At 60.0% G+C, this 22,544-nt stretch overlaps 3 protein-coding genes across 15 annotated transcripts in view; 2 read left to right on the top strand and 1 right to left on the bottom strand.

Annotated features, from left to right (window-relative positions):
• Positions 1-5,091, top strand: part of DNM2 (dynamin 2) — a 34,050-nt gene extending 28,959 nt beyond the window's left edge. For 7 of the 13 annotated variants that reach the window (XM_055124912.1, XM_055124907.1, XM_055124905.1 and 4 more), the window contains 7 exons: positions 144-257; positions 1,749-1,858; positions 2,158-2,269; positions 2,815-2,979; positions 3,547-3,779; positions 3,974-4,216; positions 4,341-4,848. In XM_055124912.1, the coding sequence (XP_054980887.1) occupies positions 144-257; positions 1,749-1,858; positions 2,158-2,269; positions 2,815-2,979; positions 3,547-3,779; positions 3,974-4,216; positions 4,341-4,410 (1,047 nt within the window). In that variant the 3' untranslated portion in view covers positions 4,411-4,848. Of the gene's footprint in view, positions 1-143; positions 258-1,748; positions 1,859-2,157; positions 2,270-2,814; positions 2,980-3,546; positions 3,780-3,973; positions 4,217-4,340; positions 4,849-4,954 lie in introns of those variants that run through there. The other 6 variants (XM_055124915.1, XM_055124909.1, XM_055124914.1 and 3 more) reach the window with 2 other exon arrangements.
• A 504-nt stretch (positions 5,092-5,595) lies between these two features.
• On the bottom strand, positions 5,596-8,327 carry TMED1 (transmembrane p24 trafficking protein 1). Its single transcript, XM_004616571.2, has 4 exons — positions 8,106-8,327; positions 7,535-7,632; positions 7,221-7,404; positions 5,596-5,817 (listed from the first exon to the last, which is right to left on the bottom strand). The coding sequence occupies exons 1-4, from the start codon at positions 8,286-8,288 to the stop codon at positions 5,599-5,601; spliced, it is 684 nt and encodes a 227-aa protein (XP_004616628.1). The 5' UTR covers positions 8,289-8,327; the 3' UTR covers positions 5,596-5,598.
• Positions 8,328-13,075: 4,748 nt separating this feature from the next.
• Positions 13,076-22,134, top strand: C2H19orf38 (chromosome 2 C19orf38 homolog). The gene is made up of 7 exons (XM_004616572.2): positions 13,076-13,260; positions 14,038-14,337; positions 17,473-17,565; positions 18,068-18,095; positions 18,681-18,724; positions 20,106-20,143; positions 21,618-22,134. Exons 1-7 carry the CDS (start codon positions 13,230-13,232, stop codon positions 21,750-21,752), a joined length of 669 nt encoding a protein of 222 aa, XP_004616629.2. The 5' UTR covers positions 13,076-13,229; the 3' UTR covers positions 21,753-22,134.
• Positions 22,135-22,544: the final 410 nt, after the last annotated feature.

The raw sequence follows: 22,544 nt of genomic DNA, 5'->3' as shown, positions 1-22,544 counted from the left end.
GGGCCTGGCTTGGGCTGGAGCCGTGTCCGCCAGGGCTCCCGGCTCCTGCGGGCCTTGCTGTGGGGCGTGGGTGCTGGGCACACTGCTGGGGATGGGACTGGGGGGGCCAGCGCTGCCCCCCGCTGAGCCCCGCTCTCCCCCAGGTGATCCGCCGCGGCTGGCTGACCATCAACAACATCAGCCTCATGAAGGGCGGCTCCAAGGAGTACTGGTTCGTGCTCACGGCCGAGTCGCTGTCCTGGTACAAGGACGAGGAGGTGAGAGCGGGCGGGCACGTGGGCACGCTCTCCGTCCATCCGTTCATTCATCTACCCGCTCCTGCACCCATTCCCTCCCTCCCTCCCTCCCTTCACTCCATCTCATCACTCATTCCTACCTCCCTCATCCCTGCCTTCTTCCCTTCTCTGTTCCTTCTCCCCCACCCCCCCACCTTCGTCAGTCCATCCATCCATCCATCCGTCCGTCGCCATCTTCCCTTGTTCCCGGGCTCTCTTACTGGCCAGGGGGAGCTCTGAGGATCAGGAAGAATGTGGACGCCCCTCCCGCCAGCTACTGCCTCCCTCTACCAGAAAGAGGGGTATACGTATAGAGGTCAGGAATCTCACCCCGACTTCAGGGCACAGTCGGGACTCGGCCACTGTAGGCGGGGCCCTGTCTGCCACCTACAGGCCCATAGAGGCCAGACCCAGCCTCAGTTTCCCCAGCCAAGAAGTGGGCCTGGTTGGCATCCAGGGCACTGACCAGCTGAGAATGGGGCCTTCGGGAGGTGCCTGCTCGCGGGCTGGGCCTGGTGGCTGGGCAGCAGAGCCAGTCCCTTGAGTTGCTGGGGTAGGGGGTCTCTCCTGGGTCCTGCCCAGGACACCCAAGGGCTGTGTGGGGTCCACACTCTGCCTCCCCCCACAGAAGGGGGCAGGACGGGGAGAGGGCGCGGGGCCTGCAGGCTCCTCTAGGAGCCCCGCCTCGAAGTGGCCAGGGTGCAGTCCTGCATCCCATCCGTGAGCGTTTGTCGGGAGGAGACCCGCCCTTCACTTGCCCCCCACTTGGGCCAGACCCCCCAGGGGCAGCTTGACCCCGTGAGCAGGATTCTGCTGAAACCTGCAACCGGGGTGAGGTTGGGGGGCGTGCTCAGACTCCAAACAGCCCCATACCCCACTGCCCCCCTGCAGGCTGCACGCGGCTCCCACCCGGGGGGGGGGGGGGTTGGCCGGCCATGTCTTTACTCAGAAGAGCCGCCCAGAGCCCCCAGCCATCAGCCCCCGACCAGGGTGCAGACTGCTGTCCCTGCGGGCCTGGATAGGTGCTCTGGACCGTGGGCCAGCGGGGCCATCTGATGTGGCCAGGCCGGGCTGCACATCTGGAGTAACTTTCGGGAGTCCGGGGAATGGTGGTGCGGGCAGGTAGGGGGGCAGGAGTGGGTCTGGGGGCATTGGGGGTGCAGGCACCCCTGCGGCATCCGGGCGGGCAGACTCTGGCTAAATAGTTCCAGATGTGGCGCCCAGCCCTTTCCGGCCCCGTGACCGCCCACCTGGCTAGCGCCAAGGGCGGCCGAGGGGCTCCACATGCTTCCGGCCAGGCCCCCCACCTGGCTCAGGGGGGCTTGCTCCTTCGCGTGTCTGCCAGTGGCTGCAGCCCTGTCAGCGCCCCGTCTCTGCCCCGGGAAATGCATTGGTTTGACTGGCCGGAGGCGGGAGGAAGAGACTTGGGTTCCGGGGTCTCGGGGCCTTGCTGACCAGCCCCTGCACCCCCAGGAGAAGGAGAAGAAGTACATGCTGCCCCTGGACAACCTGAAGATCCGTGACGTGGAGAAGGGCTTCATGTCTACCAAGCACATCTTCGCCGTCTTCAACACGGAGCAGAGGTGCGTGGGGACGGGCCCCACGGGCTGGCTGGCACACCCAGCCTCGTGCCCTGCTTCTAGTCCGTGTCTGTGGCACCGGGTGCCCCGCATCCCCGGCCTCCCTGCCATCCCCCAGGAGTCTCCCCGTGTGGTGGCCTTGGCCGTGGGGGGCTGGAGGGTGAGGCTGGCCGGGAGGGGTCGTCGGGACCACGACGGGGCTCATGGGGCCTGGTGAGACCCCGAGTTGGGCCCCGCAGGCAGCATCCCGGGGGCCTGCGGGACATGTCCCCCCACTCCTTCGAGCCTCCCACTGCCCACAGGAACGTGTACAAAGACCTTCGGCAGATTGAGCTGGCCTGCGACTCCCAGGAGGACGTGGACAGCTGGAAGGCCTCGTTTCTGCGCGCCGGCGTCTACCCTGAGAAAGACCAGGTGAGGGCCCCGGGCACGTCCCTGGGCCTCCAGGTGCAGCTCGGGGGCGCAGAGGGGGCACACAGCATCCCTGTCTGGGCAGTGCCAGGGCGCGGACCCCTCTGCCCGCTCTCTCGGGCTGCAGGGCCGCAGCGCCGCCCCCTCTGCTCCTACTGGGTCTTGGTCCAGCCTCCCGGGCGACCAGGGGCCCCCTGATGGTGGGGTGACACTTGGTAGGGCTTGGGAGACCCGATGGGGTGCCAGGACCTCACACCAGCGCTGGCCAGGGTCCCCAGATAAACGTGGGCTTCGTTGCCGGGGTGCCAGGGGTTGGAGGTGCATTCCCAGCTCCCCAGGTGGGAAGACACTGAGACCCCAGGAGGCAGGAAACTACCCACCAGCCAGGGCAGCCCCATAGGGGCCATTGTGGGTTTTGGGGTTTAGTTGGGGCCACCCTGGGCGGGACTCAGGGCACTTCTGCCTACAGAGCCCACACACGGCCTGTCCCAGAGGGGACCCCGCCCTGTACCCTGCACCCCACTCACAGCACCTTCCCCCTGCCACAGGCTGAGAACGAGGATGGGGCGCAGGAGAACACCTTCTCCATGGACCCGCAGCTCGAGCGGCAGGTGGAGACCATCCGCAACCTGGTGGACTCGTATGTGGCCATCATCAACAAGTCCATCCGCGACCTCATGCCAAAGACCATCATGCATCTCATGATCAACAACGTGCGTGTTTGGGGGCCCCTGGGGCAGCACACGCACATACACTCTCACACCTGCACACATAGGCACACAAACACACACATGCGCATGTGGACACGTGTGTGGGAGGACACCCTGACACCCAGCAGAGCGCACCCCACGCACCTTCCACACATGCACCTGCAGGGGATGTGAGGCCTCAGGGGCCGTGGGTGCCGCCTCCTGGGGGTCTCCCCGCTGACTGCCCACCTCCTCGGTCGAGCGTGGAGTTGCCCACCTGGCTGGCTGAGCATGGAGGACAGCAGACCGCAGGCCCTTTGAGCCCCCCAATCCCGCACACAGCATGCAGGTAGCGTGTATAGGGGGCAGAGCACAGGGCTGGAAGCACACGCCTGGCAGGCAGCTGTCCTGGGTTCGATCGTGGCACCACGGTGTTCCCCAGGGAAGGCCAAGGGCGATCCCTAGACAGAGCAGGAGTCGGCCCCGAGCACCTGAGGTTTGGCTTCGAAATACAAAGTGCCGGCAGCAGCCCTGGGGCCAGCCTGGAGGTGGTGGCACAGCCTTGACCTGCCCGCCGCCCGCTGCCCACAGACCAAGGCCTTCATCCACCACGAGCTGCTGGCCTACCTGTACTCGTCGGCGGACCAGGGCAGCCTGATGGAGGAGTCTGCCGAGCAGGCCCAGCGGCGGGACGATATGCTGCGCATGTACCACGCCCTCAAGGAGGCGCTGGGCATCATCGGGGACATCAGCACCAGCACCGTGTCCACGCCCGTGCCCCCGCCCGTGGACGACACCTGGCTGCAGAGCACCAGCAGCCACAGGTCCCTGCCATACCCCAGGAGGTTCCCGACCTTGCGTGGGGGCCGCGTGGATCATCCCTGGATGTGCGGGGCACCGTCCCCCAGGGCATGTGGGGACTTGGGCCGCGGAGGGGGCAGGGCCCAGGGACAGGCTCCACCCCCCCATGGGCCCTGGCTCTCGCTCGCCCTCCCAGCACCCCCTCTTTTCCCCACAGCCCAACGCCACAGCGCCGGCCTGCAGCCAGTGTGCACCCGCCCCGGCCCCCTGCCGTGAGGGGCCCCACCCCAGGGCCCCCCCTGACACCAGTGCCTGTGGGCCCAGCCGCCGCCGCCTTCTCCGCACCCCCCATCCCGGCCCGGCCCGGCCCCCGGAGCGTCTTTGCCAACAATGACCCCTTCGCGCCCCTGCCTCAGGTTCCAGCTCGCATTCCCCCCAGCATCCCCCCCGGAGTGCCCAGGTAAGGGGGGGGCCCTGCACGGTGGCCGGGAAGGGGCCTGGGGCTTCCGGGGTCCTCTGCTTCCGGCCTCACCGCCTGTCCTTCCTCCGTCTGTCTGTCCGTCCGTCCTGTCTTCTCTTCGCAGCAGGAGGCCCCCGGCCGCGCCCAGCCGGCCCACCATTATCCGCCCTGCCGAGCCCTCCCTGCTCGACTAGGCCCGCGCCCCAGCGGGCACCCCCGCACTGCCCTGGCCCCCCGGCCCCAGAGGGGCCCAGCACTGACAGGCGGGGAGCTGGGGGCTGCACTTGGGGGGCCCGAGTGAGGCAGGAGGCACTGCCCCCCAGGTGCCATCGTCCACATGGCAGCCAGGCTGGGGACTCCCCCCGGTCGACAGTGCCTGGCCCCGGGGTACCATACCCCGCGTCCGAGTGGGTGCGCGGGTGCATCCCCTAGCCCACTCCCGCCTGCGCCTTCCTCGGCCGGGCCCCAGGTGCCTTTGCTGGGACCCCCAGCCTGCCCTCCTCTCCGCCCCTTCTTCTTCCCGGGCGCCCAGGGGGCTCGGGGCTGAGTGGGGCCAGAGAGCTCGGGGGAACCCCCTAAGTGCCTGCACTCTGTACCCCGAGGACGCGAATAAAGGGAAGAAGCTTCCTGTGGCGCTTGCGTCTCTTGTGTCTGTGCGCGGCTCCCCAGCCCGCAGCCCCGCACCACAGCCGCGGGGGACCCCATGCAACTTCCTTTCTGGTTTTTCTCTCGTGCCAGGCGACCAGCTCCGTCGGCCCCCGCCCGGCCTTTCTTCTGAGCTTCGTGGAGCGCCCTCCCTCCCCCGCTGGGGGCCTGAGCCCCAGTCACCAGGCTCGGCAATTTCTGACCATAATTTATTGACTCCGATGCCCAGGCCAGATACCCTTCATCCCGGGGCCAGCGGCTGGCCCTCAGCCTGGTGTGGACCGTCCCCGAGGGGTTGGCTCCTGCAGGGCTGCCCCCCGCCGCCGGCCGGCCAGCCCCTTGCTTTTCAATCAAGTGCCCCACGACCACCTGGCTCCTTCCCAGCGGGGCCTGGCAGTGCCCCCTTGTGGTGGTGGCAGCGGCAGCCAGGAGAGGGGAGCAGGCCTGAGGTTCACCACCGTGGCCAGGCTCAGGGGGGCTTCCATTCCTGGGCCTATCCATACGGGGCGCCCCGGAAGACTCAAGCTAAGGCACTTTAACCACAGGGGACAGAGGCGGGGCCTGAGAGGCCAGGCTTGTGCTCGCCAGCAGTTTCCCGGAAAGGGGGTGCCTGCCGCAGCTCCGGCCTCCGGGCCAGCCTGTGGGGCCCCACGCAGCGCGGGAGGGGAGCAGCGGCTCCTCCAGGCCTCCCACGTGTCCAGAGGGGACCCCAGTGCCCCACTGATGTCCCCCCGGGGCTACGTGGGCACGGGGCGCTTGTCTTGGAAGAAGCGCTTGAGCGTGCACACCTGCAGCGCGGCCACCAGCAGCAGCACCGCCACGTTCACGGCCGACCAGAAGTTGACGCGCTCCAGGTTCCCCTCCTGCAGGTTCCGGTCCCGGGCCTCGAAGGCGCGCAGCAGCGTCAGCATCTGGATGCTGCGCTCCAGCCGCGTCCGCATGGTCTCCATGGACTCCTGCGGGCAGGGGGAGAGACAGCCTCAGGCCCAGGTGGAACTGGGGGAGCCATCCCCACGCGCTGCGGGGCCCCCAGAAGTTCCCTGGCTTCTCGGGTCCCGCGTGCCTCAGAGCGAAGCCCCCACTGCTGGCGGAACTGAACACCCATAGATGTGCCGCCTGCTCTCCTCCGGGACCCGGCATTTGCAAAATAATAGATGTATTTTTGAGCGGTTAATAAACAGTCCTGGAGGCCCGGGAAATGGGTCGGCACCATAGCACCTGACCGCCGGGTACTGCTTCTGGCCCAGTGCTAGGGGAGTTACAGGGATGGAACCCAGGCCACCTCCATGCATAGCACACTCCCGTCTGTTGAATCTATCGCTGTTTGATTTCCGAGCCACCCCGAGCGGTGCTCAGGGTTGACTCCGGGCTCTGTGCTCAGGGATCACTCCTGGCAGTGTTCAGAGGGCCCTATCTGGTTGCCATGGATCAAACCCAGGTCAGCCATGTGCAAGACAAGCACCCTCCCCCTCCCTGCTCTCTGCAGCCCCTAAACACTCTGGCCCTGCAGTGCCTGTATTGGTGGGGATACCCAGTGGTGTTCAAGGTTTATTCCTGGCCCCAAGAGTCATGCCTGGCAGGGCTTGGGAGCATATGTGGTACTGGGAATCGGACCAGTTGGCCACGTGCAAACTCAGTGCGTTCCCCACTGTATTATCCATCCCGGCTCGGGAATATGTGTGTGTGGAAGGTCCTGATTTGATTCTTAGTACTGCGTGGCTGCCGAGCACTATCCCAGGAGTCCTCCCCAAGCACTGCCACACACGGTCCCAAACCACCATCATCATTAAACAGCAGTCACCGAAGCCAGGCCTCTTGGATGTTCTCAATGGCCTGTCCGGGTGCAGAGTCTTTCAACTGAGTGACTTAGCCATCTTGTGCCTCAGTTTCCCCACATGTACCAGATAATTCAAGCATGTGAACAAGTTCTTGGAGTGAAGGTCTGATGCGTTCTTAAATGGCTCTTGATGGAGATCTAATGAATCCTTCAGAGCCAGGTTTGGAGGCCGGGGAGAGAGGACAGGTTAAGGTGTTTGGCCTGGCACACAGCCACCCCGACTCAATCCAGGGCCGCGCCTGGGGTCCTCAGCACCAGCAGTGTGGTCACTGAGCCCGAGTAAGTCCTGAGCCCGTGAGCATAGCCACTTCTGGCCCAGGACACGTGGAAAGAAAATAAATGCAACTTTGCGCCAAGAAATGTGTTCGGTTTTTTAACTGCCCACAGCTCTGGTTCTGTTTTCATCTGGGCCCCCACTAGTAAGGAAGCTACTTCCTCGGGACAATGGGGACCCCAGGCAAAGGAGAATTCCCGCTGAGGCCAGAGCACTGCTGGGGGCAGCTCCCATTCGCCTAGACGCACCTTGATGTCCTCCATCTTGACATCCAGCATCTCCTCAGGCTCCACAGCCTCTGCCCAGCCCCCGGTGTCCTCGTCGTCCTGCAGACTGTCGAAGATGAGCTCAAAGAAAACCAACTTCTCTGAGATGGTGCTGAAGGAGTTGTCGAAGCACAGCTTGTAGTCACCGGCCTCCGTGGGCTCCACCCTGGGCAGACAGTCACACAGATGTGACCCTGAGCAGCCAGCCTGGGGTGGTTGTGCAAAGCAAGCGGGAGTAACCTGAAGCCGCTGGGGAGGGGCAGGGATGTAACCGAATCCGGGTGGACATCACTCACGTGTGCAGCCCATCAGCCTTGCGGGACTCGCTGACCAGTAGCACACCCTGCGGACTCTCCAGGGTGAAGTCCACGTCCAGCCCGGCACCTCCAATCACCTGGTGGGGCGGGCAGGTAAGAAAGGGTGCAGGGCTGGGGTGGAGGCCTGAGGGACGGTCAGAGAAGGCCAGGGTAGACCACGTCGGGCCCCTACAGTCCACTGGGTCTACCTGAACTCAGGCACCTGCTCCAGAGCTGCACTGACCCTCCCCCCATTCACTGATCTGACAGCTTGATGGGCTTTCCTTAGTCACATCCCAATTAGAGGCCAGGCAACTGGCCATAGCCACAAACCTCCACTGGACCAGCTCGGGCGAGAGCCCGGCCCGGCCACGCCCACCAACTCCCACAAGTGACCCGAGTCCGCTAGCCACGCCCACCTGGGAGGTCCCAGCCTTCTGAGAGGCCCATCCTCCCAGTGACCGCCCGCTGCTCCCGCCCCTTCCGCCGCCCAGCCCTGGCCCCGCCCCTTCCCTGCGGCAGGCCACGCCCCCTCCCGGGCACCGTTCCGTGCCCAGCCCGGCCACTCTACCTGGTACTCGGTCTCGAGGCTTGCGTTGGCCGGTGCCGACTGATAGAAACACTGCTTCCGCCCCGCGGGCAGCAAGAATGTAAACTCGCCGTCCTGGATCGGCGGAGGTCCTGCCCCGCCTACCCCCATCGGCAGTAGCAATAGCCAGAGAGCCATGGCCAGGGCCGCGCCGGCCGCCATCATCCGGGTCACCCTCGGCTCTGCTTAGCGAGGTCGCTGCTCCTTTAAGAGCTCGCACCGCCCACCCCGGGCCTCGGCTGTGTTCATTGGCGGCCCGGAACCCGCGGAACCTCAAATAAAGGACCCCCTGGGAGTTTCTGTCCGCGCGGTTGCCTGATGCGCGTGCAAACACGCAGCAGCCTCGACCTTTTTTTTTAAAAAAAATTATTTTTTAATGAAAGACCTCGAGCTCTCATTTCAGCAGATGGAAGAAATGGCAAAAATTCATACCGCGGTGATGTACCATATTTAGGCAAAAGTGACGGCGCCTAAGGCGGAGGCGGCCGGGCCCTTGGGAAGCGCTGCGGCTGCTGCTGGTTTCCCAGAGTTCGCCGCGCGCCGAGACCGTTAGGCGATGCGGCCCGGGTGGGGCGCGGGCGGAGTGGAGGCTCAGCGTGGCCCTGCTCGCCACCCGTCCTGCTCGCCTATAAATAACCTCACTAGCGGCGGGGCGAGGGCCTTTAACGAGCATAGCCTCTGCCTTCCGCTGCACGTGAGGCCGTTTCCCGAGTCCACGTTCCCCGCCCCGCTCCCCTTCATTCCCTTTGTGCCTTAGCGCCGTCAGTTTAGTCCCTTTCCGCGTCTGTAAGTTGGAGGTGATGGAGCGTCTGTGAGGGCGACCTTGAACGTGGAGTGATGTGGGCCCAGCCTGTGCCGCGCCTCCCCGGTTGAGAGTTAGGGATGAGACTCGACCCCGCCCCGCACCCCGCGAGGCTCGGGCTGGGGGTCCTGCAGGTCCAGGAGTTTGCAGTCTGCGGGGCCCCGCCCGCTCGCCCCGTGCTCCCCCACGCAGGCCGCGCCAGGCTGCCGGGGACTGTCGCCTTCCCCTGGCGCTTGGAGGCCCTTTGGCTTTCGGAACGCTGAGCTTTGCGTGGACTGCGCAAACCTCGGTGGCCGTTGGCCTCTGAACCTTGCTTGAGGTGGGCTGGAAGGACGCGGGGGCAGGCGGATAAACAAAGGCACTGTCGCGGCCGCCGCCCGTGCCTCGTGACTGTCTAAACAAACGGGGACATGTTTAGGCGGCCGGGACCGCCACCGGGAGGGCTTGGCGCAGCTTGGCCAGTGTGAGCAGCTGCGGGATGTCAACTGTCCCCGCGCGCGTCTAGGGGCGGGGGGCGGGGGGTCACACCTCTGTCAAGACCGAGTTTATGTCTGGTTGCCCTGGCACCTCGTGCCCCAAGTTTTTCTCTCATTTCAATTAGAGGAAGACACTTTGAAGTCGTGGAAAACTGGAAGGCTCACCCTCTTTCTTCCTTGGATGTGTTTCCCTGCAGTGAAATTCACATTACCGGGCCCTTTTTGGGTTCTTTCTCGTTCCTCTTTTTTTTTTTTTTTTTTTGGTGGTGGGGGGGACGGTGTTTTTTATTTTCTTACTGGCTTGCCCATTGCCTTATAAACTAAGTTTTGGTGGTTTGTTTGGTTTTGGTTTTGTTTTTTTTAGTGAATCACCGTAGGTACAGTTACAGATTTACAAACTTTCGTGCTTGTATTTCAGTCATACAAGTGTCAAGTACCCATCCCTCCACCAGTGCCCATTTCCCACCACCAGTGTCCCAGCATCCCTTCCGCCACCCCCACCTCGTCCCGCACCCCCACCCCACCCTGCCTCTGTGACAGGGCATTCCCTTTTGCTCTCTCCTTTTGTAAGTTTTTATTTTTCTTTGGTGGTCATACCTGAGGATGCTCAGGGGTTATTCCTAACTCTTCACTCAGGAATTACTCCTGATGGTACTCAGGGGACCACATGGGATGCTGGAGATTGAACCCAGGTCTGCTTCTGTGCAAGACAGACGGCCTCCCAGCTGTGACCCTTTTGTGAGAGGAGAGAGTTGGGGGCCAAATCAGTGGGGTGGGGTGTTTGAGGGATTCACGTAGTGCTAGGGGTCCACTGGGTTCAGCTTCATGCAAATACCTGTATTATCTCCAGACTGGCATAAGGTGTTTTGGGGGGATGAAGGGAGAGGGGGGACACACCAAGCAGAGCATACTCCTGGCTCTGTGCTCAAGAATCACTCCTGGCCAGGCTTGGGGGACCCTTTGTGGCATCAGAGATAAAACCAGAGCAAGCGTCCTACCTTCCGTACCTCAACCCTGAGCTCTCGGAAGCATTCAGTAACAGAACATCATCCAGGAATATAGCTGGGCTCCTACATACCCTTGATAGAGCCACAGAAACAGAACAAGGGGCCTGGGGTTAGAGCGATAGTACAGCAGGGAGGGCATTTGTCTGGCACCCCATATGGTCCCCACTGAGCACCGCCAGGAGTGAGCACTGAGCACAGAGCCAAGGGTAACCCTGGAGCATCGCTGGGTGTGGCCCAAAGCAAAAACAAAAACCTAGCAAGGGCCAGAGAAAGGCAGTAAGGTGCTTGCCTTAAGGACGGCAGCTCTATCCCCAGATCCACGTTTGTTCTCCACAGCATTGCCAAAGGTCACCCCCTGAGCACAGAGCCAGGAATAAGTCCTGAACCCCAGGGCCCCACTCTCCCTAGCTAAAGCATCACTGTATCACTGTGTCACTGTCATCCCGTTGCTCATCGATTTGCTCGAGCGAGCACCAGTAATGTCTCCATGTGAGACTTGTTAGTTTTTGGCATATCAAATACGCCACGGGTAGCTTGCCAGGCTCTGCCGTGTGGGCGGGATACTCTCCTCTTGGTAGCTGCTGGGCTCTGCAAGAGGGGTGGAGGAATCGATCCCGTGTCAGCCGCATGCAAGGCAAACGCCCTACTCGCTGTGCTATTGCTCCAGCCCAGCTGAAGCATGAATAGATTTTTTTTTCTTTTTGGTCACACCCGGTGATGTTCAGGGGTTACTCCTGGCTCTGCACTCAGGAATTACTCCTGGCGGTGCTTGGGGGACCTTCTGGGATGTCAGGGATTGAACCTGGATGGGTCACACGCAAGGTAAATACCCTCCCCACTGTTCCACTGCTCCAGACCTGTGAATTGATTTTCTTAGCTCTCAGGTTTCATAAAATAGTCTGTGGCTCACTGTGTCCAACACTTCCTGGCATAAGACTCCAGCAGGCCAGGGACCATTCACACACACATTCTATTATTTTGTTGTGAATGTTTTTGTTGGGGGGCCACACCCAGTGGTGCCCAGGGCTTACTCCTGCCTCTGCCTCTGCAATCAGGAATCACTCCTGATGATGTTCAGGGGACCATATGGAATATTGGGCACAGAACTCTAGTCAGACATGTGCAAGGCGAACACCTTCCCAGCTGTTCTATTGCTTGGGCCCATCACAAGCGCGCACACACACACACACACACACACACACACATTCTAGACTCCTCTCGATTGAAGACATTGACAGGAACCAAACCGCCACTATAGGGACTGTCACTGTTTTTATTCTGGCCACAGCAGGGAGTAGGGTCTGGGGCGTGCAGTGTGCACACTCATTGACTTTAGGGGTGCACCTGGGACTGGGGAAGGTAACTGGACCCTGTGCCTGCGAGCCCCCTGAGGCACATAGAGAGGGGCTGGGGAGCCAGGACTGATGTCATGCTACTTGCCTTGCCCAGGGCCAGCCCCAGTTTGATCCCCAAAATTGCACATGTTCCCCTGATCATCAGTCAGTTACCCTGAGCTGGCCAGATGGGTTGACGCTTGTCCCAGTACTATGAGGGCCAGGGATGGTGATATGAAGTGTTGGGGATCAAACTTGGGGCCTCATGCATGTAAGGCATGTGCTGTAACCCTTGGAGCCATGTTCCCTGGTGGATATGAGGGACAGCAATGTCACCAGCTGGTTGGGGTGGTGAAGTGATGTAACCAGGCTGTTCGCCTGCATAGCAGACAGAGGGCAGCACATGCCAAGGCCCTGGGGTAGTAAGGAGCAGTATGACCCAAACAACGAAGCCTACTCCTGAGAAGAGATAAGAGTGTGCACGTGTGTGTTTAAGAAACAGTTGCCACGTGAACCAGCCGGAACAGGATCGTTAAACAGGCCAAAGTCAAATTTCAGGGAAGACAGGCTTCCCCAGAAACAACCGTGATATGAACAGGAGTCGATTGTCCTTCCAGGAACACTTGGGCCCTGGATATAGTTCAGTTATAGAACACTGACTGGTGGGTTCGTCCCCAGCACCACACATACACATTCACATAAACATTCACACATGCCTTCACACCCGCATACCTTCACACACATTCACAGCCTCCGAATTCCCATACACCCCCAGCCCCAGCCCGGTTTCCTGACCTGTTCCTTTCCACCCCGTGTCTCCCCAATTCCTTGGCACTAACATCTGCTCTGTTTGCCCCATTCTGTTGTTGGTTTGGTTTGGTTTAGGGGCCACACCCAGAGGTGCTTAGTGCTGGTGCTGGTGGGCTCAGGGGTCCCTGCGCGGAGCAAGACCAGCACCCTCCCCGCTGTGCTGTGACTCCAGCCCCTAGGCCCCATTTCAAAGACTCTGGGATGTTGGGTCTCCCCTACAGAGCCGTCAGCTCCAAGCCCCAGCCCAGCGTGAGCTGTCCCCTCCACCCACCACCTGTCCATGGGGCCAGTGTCTCCACTGTCCCTGGCTGGGATGTCACCCGCAATCAAGTCCGCAGCCCTCCCTCTGCCTCCTGCCCGGGAAATCAGCTCGGGTGAAAAAAAACAAAACCAGCGGTAAACTTGAGCACACACCCAGCCCCGCTGGCCGAGGCTCCATCCCCTGCAGAAACCCACAAGGAAGCAGGGGGCGGGCGGGACGGGCGGGCGTGGAAGGATGGATGGAGAGAGCGAGCAGGCCGGGAGCCCCTTCGGGCACCCAGAGGGTGTGTGTAACTTCCTGCCGGTGAGGAAATCACTCGACTGTCTCAAGCTTCTCCTTTCCCCGCTCTGATCTCACAGACCGACTTGGCCGCTGGCCGGGAGCCGCAGGGGCCTGGCCACACTCGGACGGGGCGATGTCCTGGACTGTCCTGCTCCTGGCAGCCGGTAAGCCTGTGCCCCCCCCAACCCGCCCCCACCCCCCGCGCCCCCCTCACCGCCGGAGCTAGGTAGGGGGCCCCGGCGGGGAGGCTGAGTGCTGAGATGTGCGCTGCCCCACCACATCCCGCCCCGCCCTGGAAATGCCCCCAGGAGCCCCAGTTTCTCTGGTAGGGTCAGGGGCCCCCATTCATGTGATGCGGAGAAACACCCCGTGGAGACCCTAAGACCCCCCTCCCCCACTGTCAGCCCAGGGGGCCTGGTCGGGAAGGGTGTGTGTGTGCCCGACTAGGGGGCCAGGGAGGGTGCACACTTCCCCTGAACGGGGCTTGGCTCCAGCAGGGGACCCTGGTCCACATCTGGCAGCTCAAGCCCTGCACCACCCAAGTCCTTCCCTCCTTGCTCCCGAGAGAGAGCCTCTCTGCCTGTCGCTCTTCAGCTGTCCCCCTCATTGTGCCACCTCCTCGTCTCACTCAGCACCCGCTCCCAGCCTCGGCCCCCCTGTGCCCTGTTTCTACCTGGAATGTGCTTCCCAGTGCTCCCCCAGCCGCCTCCTCAAGACGCCCTCCAGGGTTGCCCCTGAGACGAGCGCGGGTCTGTGGGTCGGCTGCGCTGGTTCTGGCCCCGATGCAATGCTGTGGGGTCCTCACACCGGGGCTCAGTTGGGGGAGCCATGGGCCAGCAGGAATGACCATCTTCCAGGGGTTCCCTGAGGAGTGGCGGGGGCAGGCTCGCACGGCCAGGCCAGCCTCCCCTCAACACCCGCCCTCCCCGTCGCACCCGCAGGCTCCTTGGCCATCCCGGCACCGTCCATTGTGCTGGTGCCCCCGCACCCCAGCAGCCACGAGGACCCCGTCCACATCGCCTGCGTTGCCCCTGGGGGCTTCCCCGGCGCCAACTTCACGCTCTACCGCGGCGGGCAGGTGGTCCAGCTGCTCCAGGCCGCCGCAGACCAGTTCCGAGTGACCTTTAACCTGAGCGGGGGCGGCGCCGAGGCCCCGTTCCAGTGCCAGTACGGGGTGCTGGGGGAGCACGCGCAGCCGCAGGTGTCGGACCTCAGCGCGCCCGTGCACGTGACCTACCCGGGTAAGCGCCACGCGCCTTTGCACAAGCCCGCCTCCCCCTGGCCTTTGCGTGTTTGCTTTGCTGTTGCTGGGGGGCCACACCCAGCGATGCTCAGGGCTGACTCCTCGCGCTGTGCTCAGGGAATCACTCCTGGCAGTGCTCAGGGCACCCTATGGGATGCCGGGAATGAACCATCTACAAGATAAAAGTCTTCGCTGCTGTGTTAGCTCTCCAGCCCCGAAGCCCTTTGCAATGGTTGTTCTCTCCCCAGGGCCTTCACATTGTATAGGGTGCCCAAAGGTGCAGCCACAGTGCCCAGAGATGGTTGAAAAGGGTGGGGCACGTGCCTGCTTTGTGCAAGGCCAGGGGTGGATTTCTTACGTCTAGCATAGTCTTGAACGACCCCTGACCTGCCCGCCCGCCGCCAGTACTGGGTGCGTGTTCTCATAAAGAATGTTTAAGCTGGGGCTGGAGGCTGGAGTGATAGCACAGCAGGTAGGGCGGTTGCCTTGCACAGCTGACCAGGGTTCGATTCCCAGCTTCCCATATGGTCCCCCGATCACCGTCAGGAGTAACTCCTGAGTGCAGAGCCAGGAGTAATCCCTGTGCATCATTGGATGTGACCCAAAAAGAAAAAAAAGAAAGAAAAGAATGTTTAAGCAGGCTAGAGACATATCACAATGGGTGGGGCGCTAACCTTGCACAAGAACAACCAGGATTCATCCTGGGCATCCCATAGGGTCCCCTGAGCACTGCCAGGAGTAATTCCTGAGCGCAGAGACAGGAGTAGCCCCTGATCATTGCTGAGTGTAGCTAAAAAAAAAACAACAACAACAAAATAGGGGCTGGAGTAATAGCACAGCGGGTAGGGCGTTTGCCTTGCACGCGGCCAACCTGGGTTCGATTCCCAGCATCTCATATGGTCCCCTGAGCACTGCCAGGAGTAATTCCTGAGTGCAGAGCCAGGAGTAACCCCTGAGATTGCCGTGTGTGACCCAAAAAGCAAATGTATATATATATATATATATAGTGGTGCCAAAGAAATAATACAACAGTTAGGGCACTTGCCTTGCACATGGCTGGCCCAGGTTCAGCTCCCAGCACCCCCAAGTAGGGTCCCTCACGATCCCTGCCAGGAGTGATCCTTGAGCACCACCCTGTGTGATTTCCCCCAGAATAAATAGTAGAGTGACGTAGAAACCCTTTCTGAGCAGGTGGTCTGTGAGAAGGAGCAGCAAGCCAGGTGGGGTCTGAGGCCCACGATCCAAGTCTGGGGCATGACCGTGCAAAGCCCCTGAGGCTGGACCGTGAGCCCCATTGGAGGGCCACAGCCAGCCTGGAAGAAAACCATGGGACACTCCGGATTGGCTGGGAGAGAGCAAGGAGGGCTTTCCCGATCTTGCCAGCAGAGGGCGGTGGGAAGGGATTGGGACCCAGGAGCCCGCTTGAGAGATGGGGGTGGGGGAACGCCTCCAGGTTCAGAGTCCGTATTGCTCTAATGGTTCCTGCTGCAGAGAACCTTGTGGCCAGTAGGCGCCCGCAGAGCGGACAGAGGCGTTTCTGTGCTGGACTCTCAATGGCCTCCTCTCTGCCCGGGCTCCTGTGGCCTCCAGCGGGGAGCAGCCTGCACCCCTCCCCACCCACAGGAATGTAGGAGCCAGGGCGTCTCTGCTCCCCCACGCCTCCCAGCTTAACTCAGGCTTAACCCTCCCTCTGCTCCCAGCTCCACAGAGAGCCCCAGCGGGGCCCCGAGAAGCTTCTCATACCAGGAGCCTCAACATGAAGCTAGTAGGGAGGGGTACCCACTGGCCACCCCGGACCCCAGGGTAAACCCAGAGAATGCTTCAGCCTACAAATATCTGAAACTTCATTCAAGGGCTGGAGCGATAGCTCTGCGGGTAGGGCGTTTGCCTTGCATGCAACTGACCCAGATTCCATTCCCAGCATCCCATAGGGTCCCCAAGCACCACCAGGAGTAATTCCTGAGTGTTACACCCTGTGTAACATGGTGTGACCCAAAAAGCAAAAAAAATTGAAAAAAAAAACATTCAAACTGACCTCCACAAACAGATTTATTGCTTCATCTGAGTCCGTTCAGAAGCCTGGCTTCAGGCATGGTTTGATCCAGCACTCAAAGCTTTTTCTGCCACTTTCTCAGCTCTTTATTTCTTCTGTGTCTTATTATCAGAGGGCCTTCCCCCTCACCATAGCAAAATCATGCCCAGTAGTATATAGTGTCTGAAGTATTTCCTTCCAACTTCAACTTCCTTTTTTTGGGTGTGTGTGTAAGGGGAGACTTGAGTCACACCCAGTGGTGCTCAGAGATTACTGCTGCCTCTGCACTCAAGGGTCACTCCTGCAGGGCACGGGGAACCATATGTTGGGGGTTGAACCTGGGTTGGCCGCATGTAAGACAAGTGTCCTACCCACTGGCCCCAGAGGAAACTATGTTATTTGTTTTATTTTCTTGGGTTGGCCGCGTGCAAGGTAAACGCCCTACCCGCTGTGCTATCGCTCCAGCCCCCTTGTTTTATTTTCTTGGTTTAAAACTTTTTTTTTTAATTTTGGGCTGCACCTGACTGTGCTCAGAAGCTACTCCCACCTCAATGATTGGGAGTGCTCAGTTATTGGGGGTGCTCAGAGGTCCATGTGGTGCTGCGTATGGAATCTGAGATCTTTTCTCTCTCCCTCCCTCCCTCCCCACCCACCCTCCACATCTGGAGATGCTCAGGGCTGACTCCTGGCTCTGAGCTCAGGGCTCACTCTGGAAAGGCTCAAGGGACCCTGGGGGGGTTGGTACTGGGGACCAAACCTGGGGCCTGCTGGTGCAACGCAAGTGCCCTCCACGGTGCTCTACTATCCTCCCGCTCGGGGACCTACTATCCTCCCCACCGCCCCAGCAGTCAGGTAAAAATCCAGAGCTCTCTCATTGGCTCAGCATTGGCCACACCCTCAGCCTTCAACCAATGACAGGAACCATGGGGAAGGAATATGCTAATTGGCCAGACCTTGGCTTTGCTGATTCCCAGTGGCCAGCTTCGTGGAGTGTGATGGAGGAGGGCTGGGTACCCTACAGGGCCAGCATCGACCCCTCTTTTCCCTGCCCCTCCCCAGCCCCGTGACCTGTCCACTCCTCTCTTCTCGTTTTTCTTCTAGTTCCCGTCTGGATGCTGGCCCTGGTGCTGAGCTTGGTGGGAGGCATCGTGCTGGTAGCCGGGCTCGTGGCTGTAGCCTTGGTGGTCAGGAAAGGTAATTGCGGACCCGCAGGCTGTCAGAGTGCAGACCCTGGAAACACCTTTTTGGGGGGAATCGCTGCCTCCCTAGTTTTGCTCAGGGGGCTAGAGACTGCTTCCAGCACAGTTTAGCAGTGGGGGTCGGAGATTCGCATGAGGTATCAGAGGCGACTGGCGCTGTGAGGTGCTGGAAATTAAATTCCAGGAAGACCCCAAGGACGCAAAAATGTGCTCCAGCCCTTAGAGCATCTCGCAGCTTTCCCTTTTTTTTTGGGGGGGGGGGGGCGGGAGGGAACACCCAAGGTGCTCAGGGGCTACTCCAGGTCAGCGCTCAGAAATGGGCCTTGGCAGTGTCCTGGGGACTCTATGCGGTGTGTGTGGGAGAGTCAAGCAGGCATCTTCTTTGTTTGGGGGAGCACTCTGGTTGATTGGCAGGGAGGGGGCGGGAAGAAGGGCCCAAGGATTGACAGCCACAAAAAAGCATAACTGGTGCTTATTCCCTTTATTTTTTTTTTCAGTTAAAATGAAAAATTTGCAGAAGAAAAGGTGAGGCTCTCCCAGGCTACCCTCTGGAGGTGGTTCAGAGGCCAGAATTCCAGAATTCCAATACCCGCGGGCAGTTACGGCATTGAAAGCCTTCCGAGGCAGCGTGGGCAAGCACAGCGCCCCCTGGCGGCAGTCGCGCCTCGGAAGCACAGGCTGCACCTAAGCGAGGCTCATCCTCGCCTCTATGAATTTGGCCACATTACAGATGCCAAGGCTGAGGCCCAGCTGGACGCCACTTACTTGGAGGCGGGGCGTACAGTCTGAATCTAGTTTCGATTGATTAGGCTCCCCCTCCCCCTCGTCGCCCTAATGAATCTATAAAACCCGTTCCATTGCGGAATTCCAGCCTCACTGGTGGGGGCGTGCTCTGGCCCCGGGGATTCCTTGGGTATCTGCGGAGCAGCGGGGAACCCCATCCGGGAGTGGCCAGGACTCCGCTCTGTCCGACATCTCCAGGGATCAGCGTTGCCTGAGGTGGAGGGGAAGCCCAGGTCATGTTTATGAGGGGGAAGAGTCGGGAACAGGATTCCCGGCTGTGGGCCGCCCCAAAGAGTGGTCTTTTACCCCTCTGCAATCTCTTTGCAGGGAGCATGAATCCTGCTGGGCGCAGATTAACTTCACGAACACAGGTCTGTGCATCCCCCCCACTAGACATGCCTTACCCGCGAAACACCATGGGTCTCAGTACTTCGCAGCGCACACCTCTCTCCCCCTGATGAAACCTGCCTCCCTCCGCTCACCACTTTCATCTCACACTTCCTCTACTTCATCCTATGGGCGGGTGGGAATAATAGGGGCTTTTAGTCTTTCAGCCACCTGTTTCTGCCTCCATCACACATTAAAGGCCACCTCCTCCAGGGAGCCTTCCAGGGATGTGCTGTCTAGTTAGATCCCTCCTTGCCTCTCGCGGACATTTTTCTTAGCACTCCCCCTCCGTTGGACCATAAAGACTCATCATTGTGTATGTAATAAGTCGCAGGGCTTTTGGGGGGGTCACACCCAACTGTGCTCAGAGCTTACTCCTGCTCTATTCAGACCCTGTGCGGTGCTGGAGATAGAAGCCAGGTCAGTGCCTTGTCCATTGGGTGCCCTGTCCTTTGTCCAATTTCTCCAGTACTGGACAGTTGGCTCTTGAGGTGCCCAGAGTTTCTGCTAGTGCCCCAGGGGCTTCAATGGAGCCCCTGGTGATCCAGAAGTGTCATTCTACTGGCGCCCACCAGGGGGCAGAGTCAGCCCGTCAGTGATGTGAGGGGCTGGGCTGCGGCGGGATAAAGGGCTGACCACCCCTCCCCCCAGCCTCTGTAGGCTGAGCACTTCCTGAGCCCCCAGCGTGTCTAGGATCTGGTGGGGAGGAATTGGTACCACAATGACCCAGGACAGCTGCGGACTCAGTCTCCAACGGGTCTCTAACGGGGTTTGTGTTTGTGGGGGGGGGGGTAGGGGCAAAGGCTGCTGACAGGCAGAGACCTTCTTAGGAATTAGAAGATGGGGGGTGCCCCAGTAAGCATTTTTTTTTTCAAATTTGTTTTTGTTTTGGGGTCACACGCGGCCATGCTTCAGGGTTTACTCAGGGCTCTGAGCTCAGGAGTCACTTCTGGAGTTGTTCCGGGGACCCTGTGGGATGCCAGGAATCGAACCCGGGTCGGCCATGTGCAAGGCCAGTGCCCTCACCGCCATACTATCGCTCCCGCCCCAGGAAGAGATATTTAAGCAGAGCGGAACTTGGGGTGTAGTTGGATGTCTAGTGGGTGTTTGCAGGAAAGCCTGGGACCCTTTGGGGAGCTAGAAGTGTGGCGGTAGGGGGGAGGCATGGATTGAAACTGGACACCCCTTTCTTTGGGGGCGGTTGGTGGCGCTGGGGGGAAGGGCTCAGTGTGGGGTCCGCCCATGCAGCAGCAGTGCCCGCTCAGGTGGGAAAGGGCAGGAAGAGGGCAGGGGACAAGCTCCTTGACCTTGGTATGGAGGTAGCACAGGGGCGTGGTGGGTCACGCCCGCTTCTTTCTCTTTCAGACATGACATTCGACAACTCCCTGTTCACCGTCTCTGCAGTGAGTGCCTCAACTATTTGTTTCTTAGCCTTCACCAAGTAGGGGCCAGCTGCTGTATGCCCCCTGTTAGAGGGGAGCTCCTGAAAGCCCGGAATCTTTTTGGTTTGGTTTTGGGGCCAAACCCAGCAGTGGCAGGGATTACTCCTGGCTCTGTACTCAGGAGTTACTCTTGACAGTGCTCAGGGGACCCTATGGGATACTGGGGATTGAACCTGGGTTGACCACATGTAAGGCCAGCACCCTGCCACTTCACTGTCGCTCTCCAGCCGCCAGTCCTGACAGAGACTCCTTTGAACGAGGTGAGAGCTGGCTTTGGAAACTCCCCAAAATGGCCGGAGCGATAGGACAGCGGGGAGGGCATTTGCCTGGCACCTGGCCAACCTGTGTTTGATCTCTGGAGTCCCAGAGGGTCCCCTGAGCCCTGCTGGAGTGATTCCTGAGCACAGAGCCAGAATAAGTTCTGGGTATCTTTTGGTGTGACCCCTTGCCCAATGCAGAATTCATTGCTGGCTCACTTAAAAAATAATTTTTTTTTTAAATTTTTGTCCACATCTAGTGGTGCTAATGGCTTACTTCTGTCTCTGCACTCAGAGCTCTCTCCTGGCGGTCCTAGGGGACCATATGTATTGCCACCGATTGAACCCGGGTGGGCTGCGTGCAAGGGAAGCACCTTTCCCCTGTACTGTCTCTGTGGCCCCTTGTCAGCTCCTTTTGGACCCACAGGAGCCCAGTGGCAGCAGCTGCTGCTTCTACTGTACAGTAGTGGGGTATGTGAGGGGCGTCACTGTGTTGGCTGTTCCCAGCATGCCTCCACGAGGCCCCCTGCAAGAGCCTTTTCCCTGTTTTTCTTTTTTTCCTTTGGCTTCTTGGGTCACACCCGACAATGCTCAGAGATGACTCCTGCCTCTCCATTCAGGAATCACTCCTGACAATATTCAACCCTATGGGATGTCAGGGATCGAACCCAGGCCAGCCAGGTGCAAGGCAAACGTCCTCTTTGCTGTCCTGTACTCCAGCCCAGGACATGCTGGGTTTGAGACAGGAAACGTCCTTGGGTCAGATCCCATCAGCAGAGAGGGAGGGAGGATAGGCGCAGCAGAATATGTGTGAGTCCATCTGTGTGTGTGCACACATGCATGTATGTATGCGTGCACATCCATGCATCTGTGTGTGCATGTGTCCATGAGTATGTGTGTGCATGTGTCCATGTGTGTCTGTGCATGCCTGCATGTCTGTCCATGTGTCTATGTGTGTGCACGTGTACATGTGTCCATGCCTATACATGTGTGCATGTGTGTATCTGTCCATGTGTGTGAACCTGCATGTGTGTGCATATGTCCATGTGTCTGAGTACCTGCATATGTGCACATGTGTCCATGTGTGCTTATGTGAGCCTGCCTATATGTGTGTGTATCCATGCATGTGTGTGCTGGACCAAGTCACGGGACTCTTTCTCTCTCACACATGGATGAAGAAAATGGCTTCAGATGAGGACGCGTTACCAGGCTCTACAGTGACACCAGGGGACTCTGGGCCACGGCGGAGGCCCACCTCCACTTCCTCCTCACCTGAGCCCCCCGAATTCAGCACTTTCCGGAACTGCCAGTGAGACTGAGGATGGCAGAGGACCCGCCCATACATGGACTCTCTGAGCTCACCCAGGCACATCAGATGGACCCACCCTCTTTCCAGCTACTTTGGTGGCTGGGGGCTCCAAGGACCCTTTTCTTGGACAGTTGGAGAGATGAAGGATGCCTCTAGGTGCGGGATATTCACTACAGAGGAGTAGGCGAGAGGAGAGGGGGTGCAGGCACACTGTGCACAGAAAAAGCAAAAAAATGGCTTTGGGTTTCCAGCCGGTTCGCCACCAGGAAGGTCATGTGAGGGCAGTCCCACCCCTAAGGGTGGACACGAGGGGATCAGAGCTGGTCATCGCTCTACTTCATCACCCCTTACCCCCCGCCATTCCTGACTTGGCCATCTCAGTTGGAGTTTTGGTGCATTGTTTTGGGGGCATGTTTCAGCCTAATTTATTCATGCTAACATGTACAGTTCGGAGACCTCTGCACTGGAATTCTTCAAACCTAGGTTAGAATCTCAGGGATATCATGGTGGCAGGAGGCCAGGGCTGCTGGCGAGAAGCCCCTTCACTGCCTGGACTGCGGGGATTAGAGAGGGTGAGGAATATTTGCTGGAATGGGAGACAGATAAATGGGAGGTGCAGTGAGGGGTGTTAGGGGGCAAAAGGCCGGGAGAGAAATGGGTCAGTAAATGAACTGATCCAGGGAAAAGAGAGGGCTGGAAAATTGGACGTGGCCACAGCCTCTCCGCACTCAAAGACGAGCTTTGGAGCAGTGGGGTGGACACTCAGAAGGAAGGATTGCATGTCTGGGAAGAGGCT

The sequence above is a fragment of the Sorex araneus genome, chromosome 2 (assembly GCF_027595985.1).
Source record: "Sorex araneus isolate mSorAra2 chromosome 2, mSorAra2.pri, whole genome shotgun sequence".
Classification (NCBI taxonomy): domain Eukaryota; kingdom Metazoa; phylum Chordata; class Mammalia; order Eulipotyphla; family Soricidae; genus Sorex; species Sorex araneus.
The sequence above is the reverse complement of the archived record's forward strand: the minus strand, read 5'-3'. Positions and strand labels throughout refer to the sequence as shown.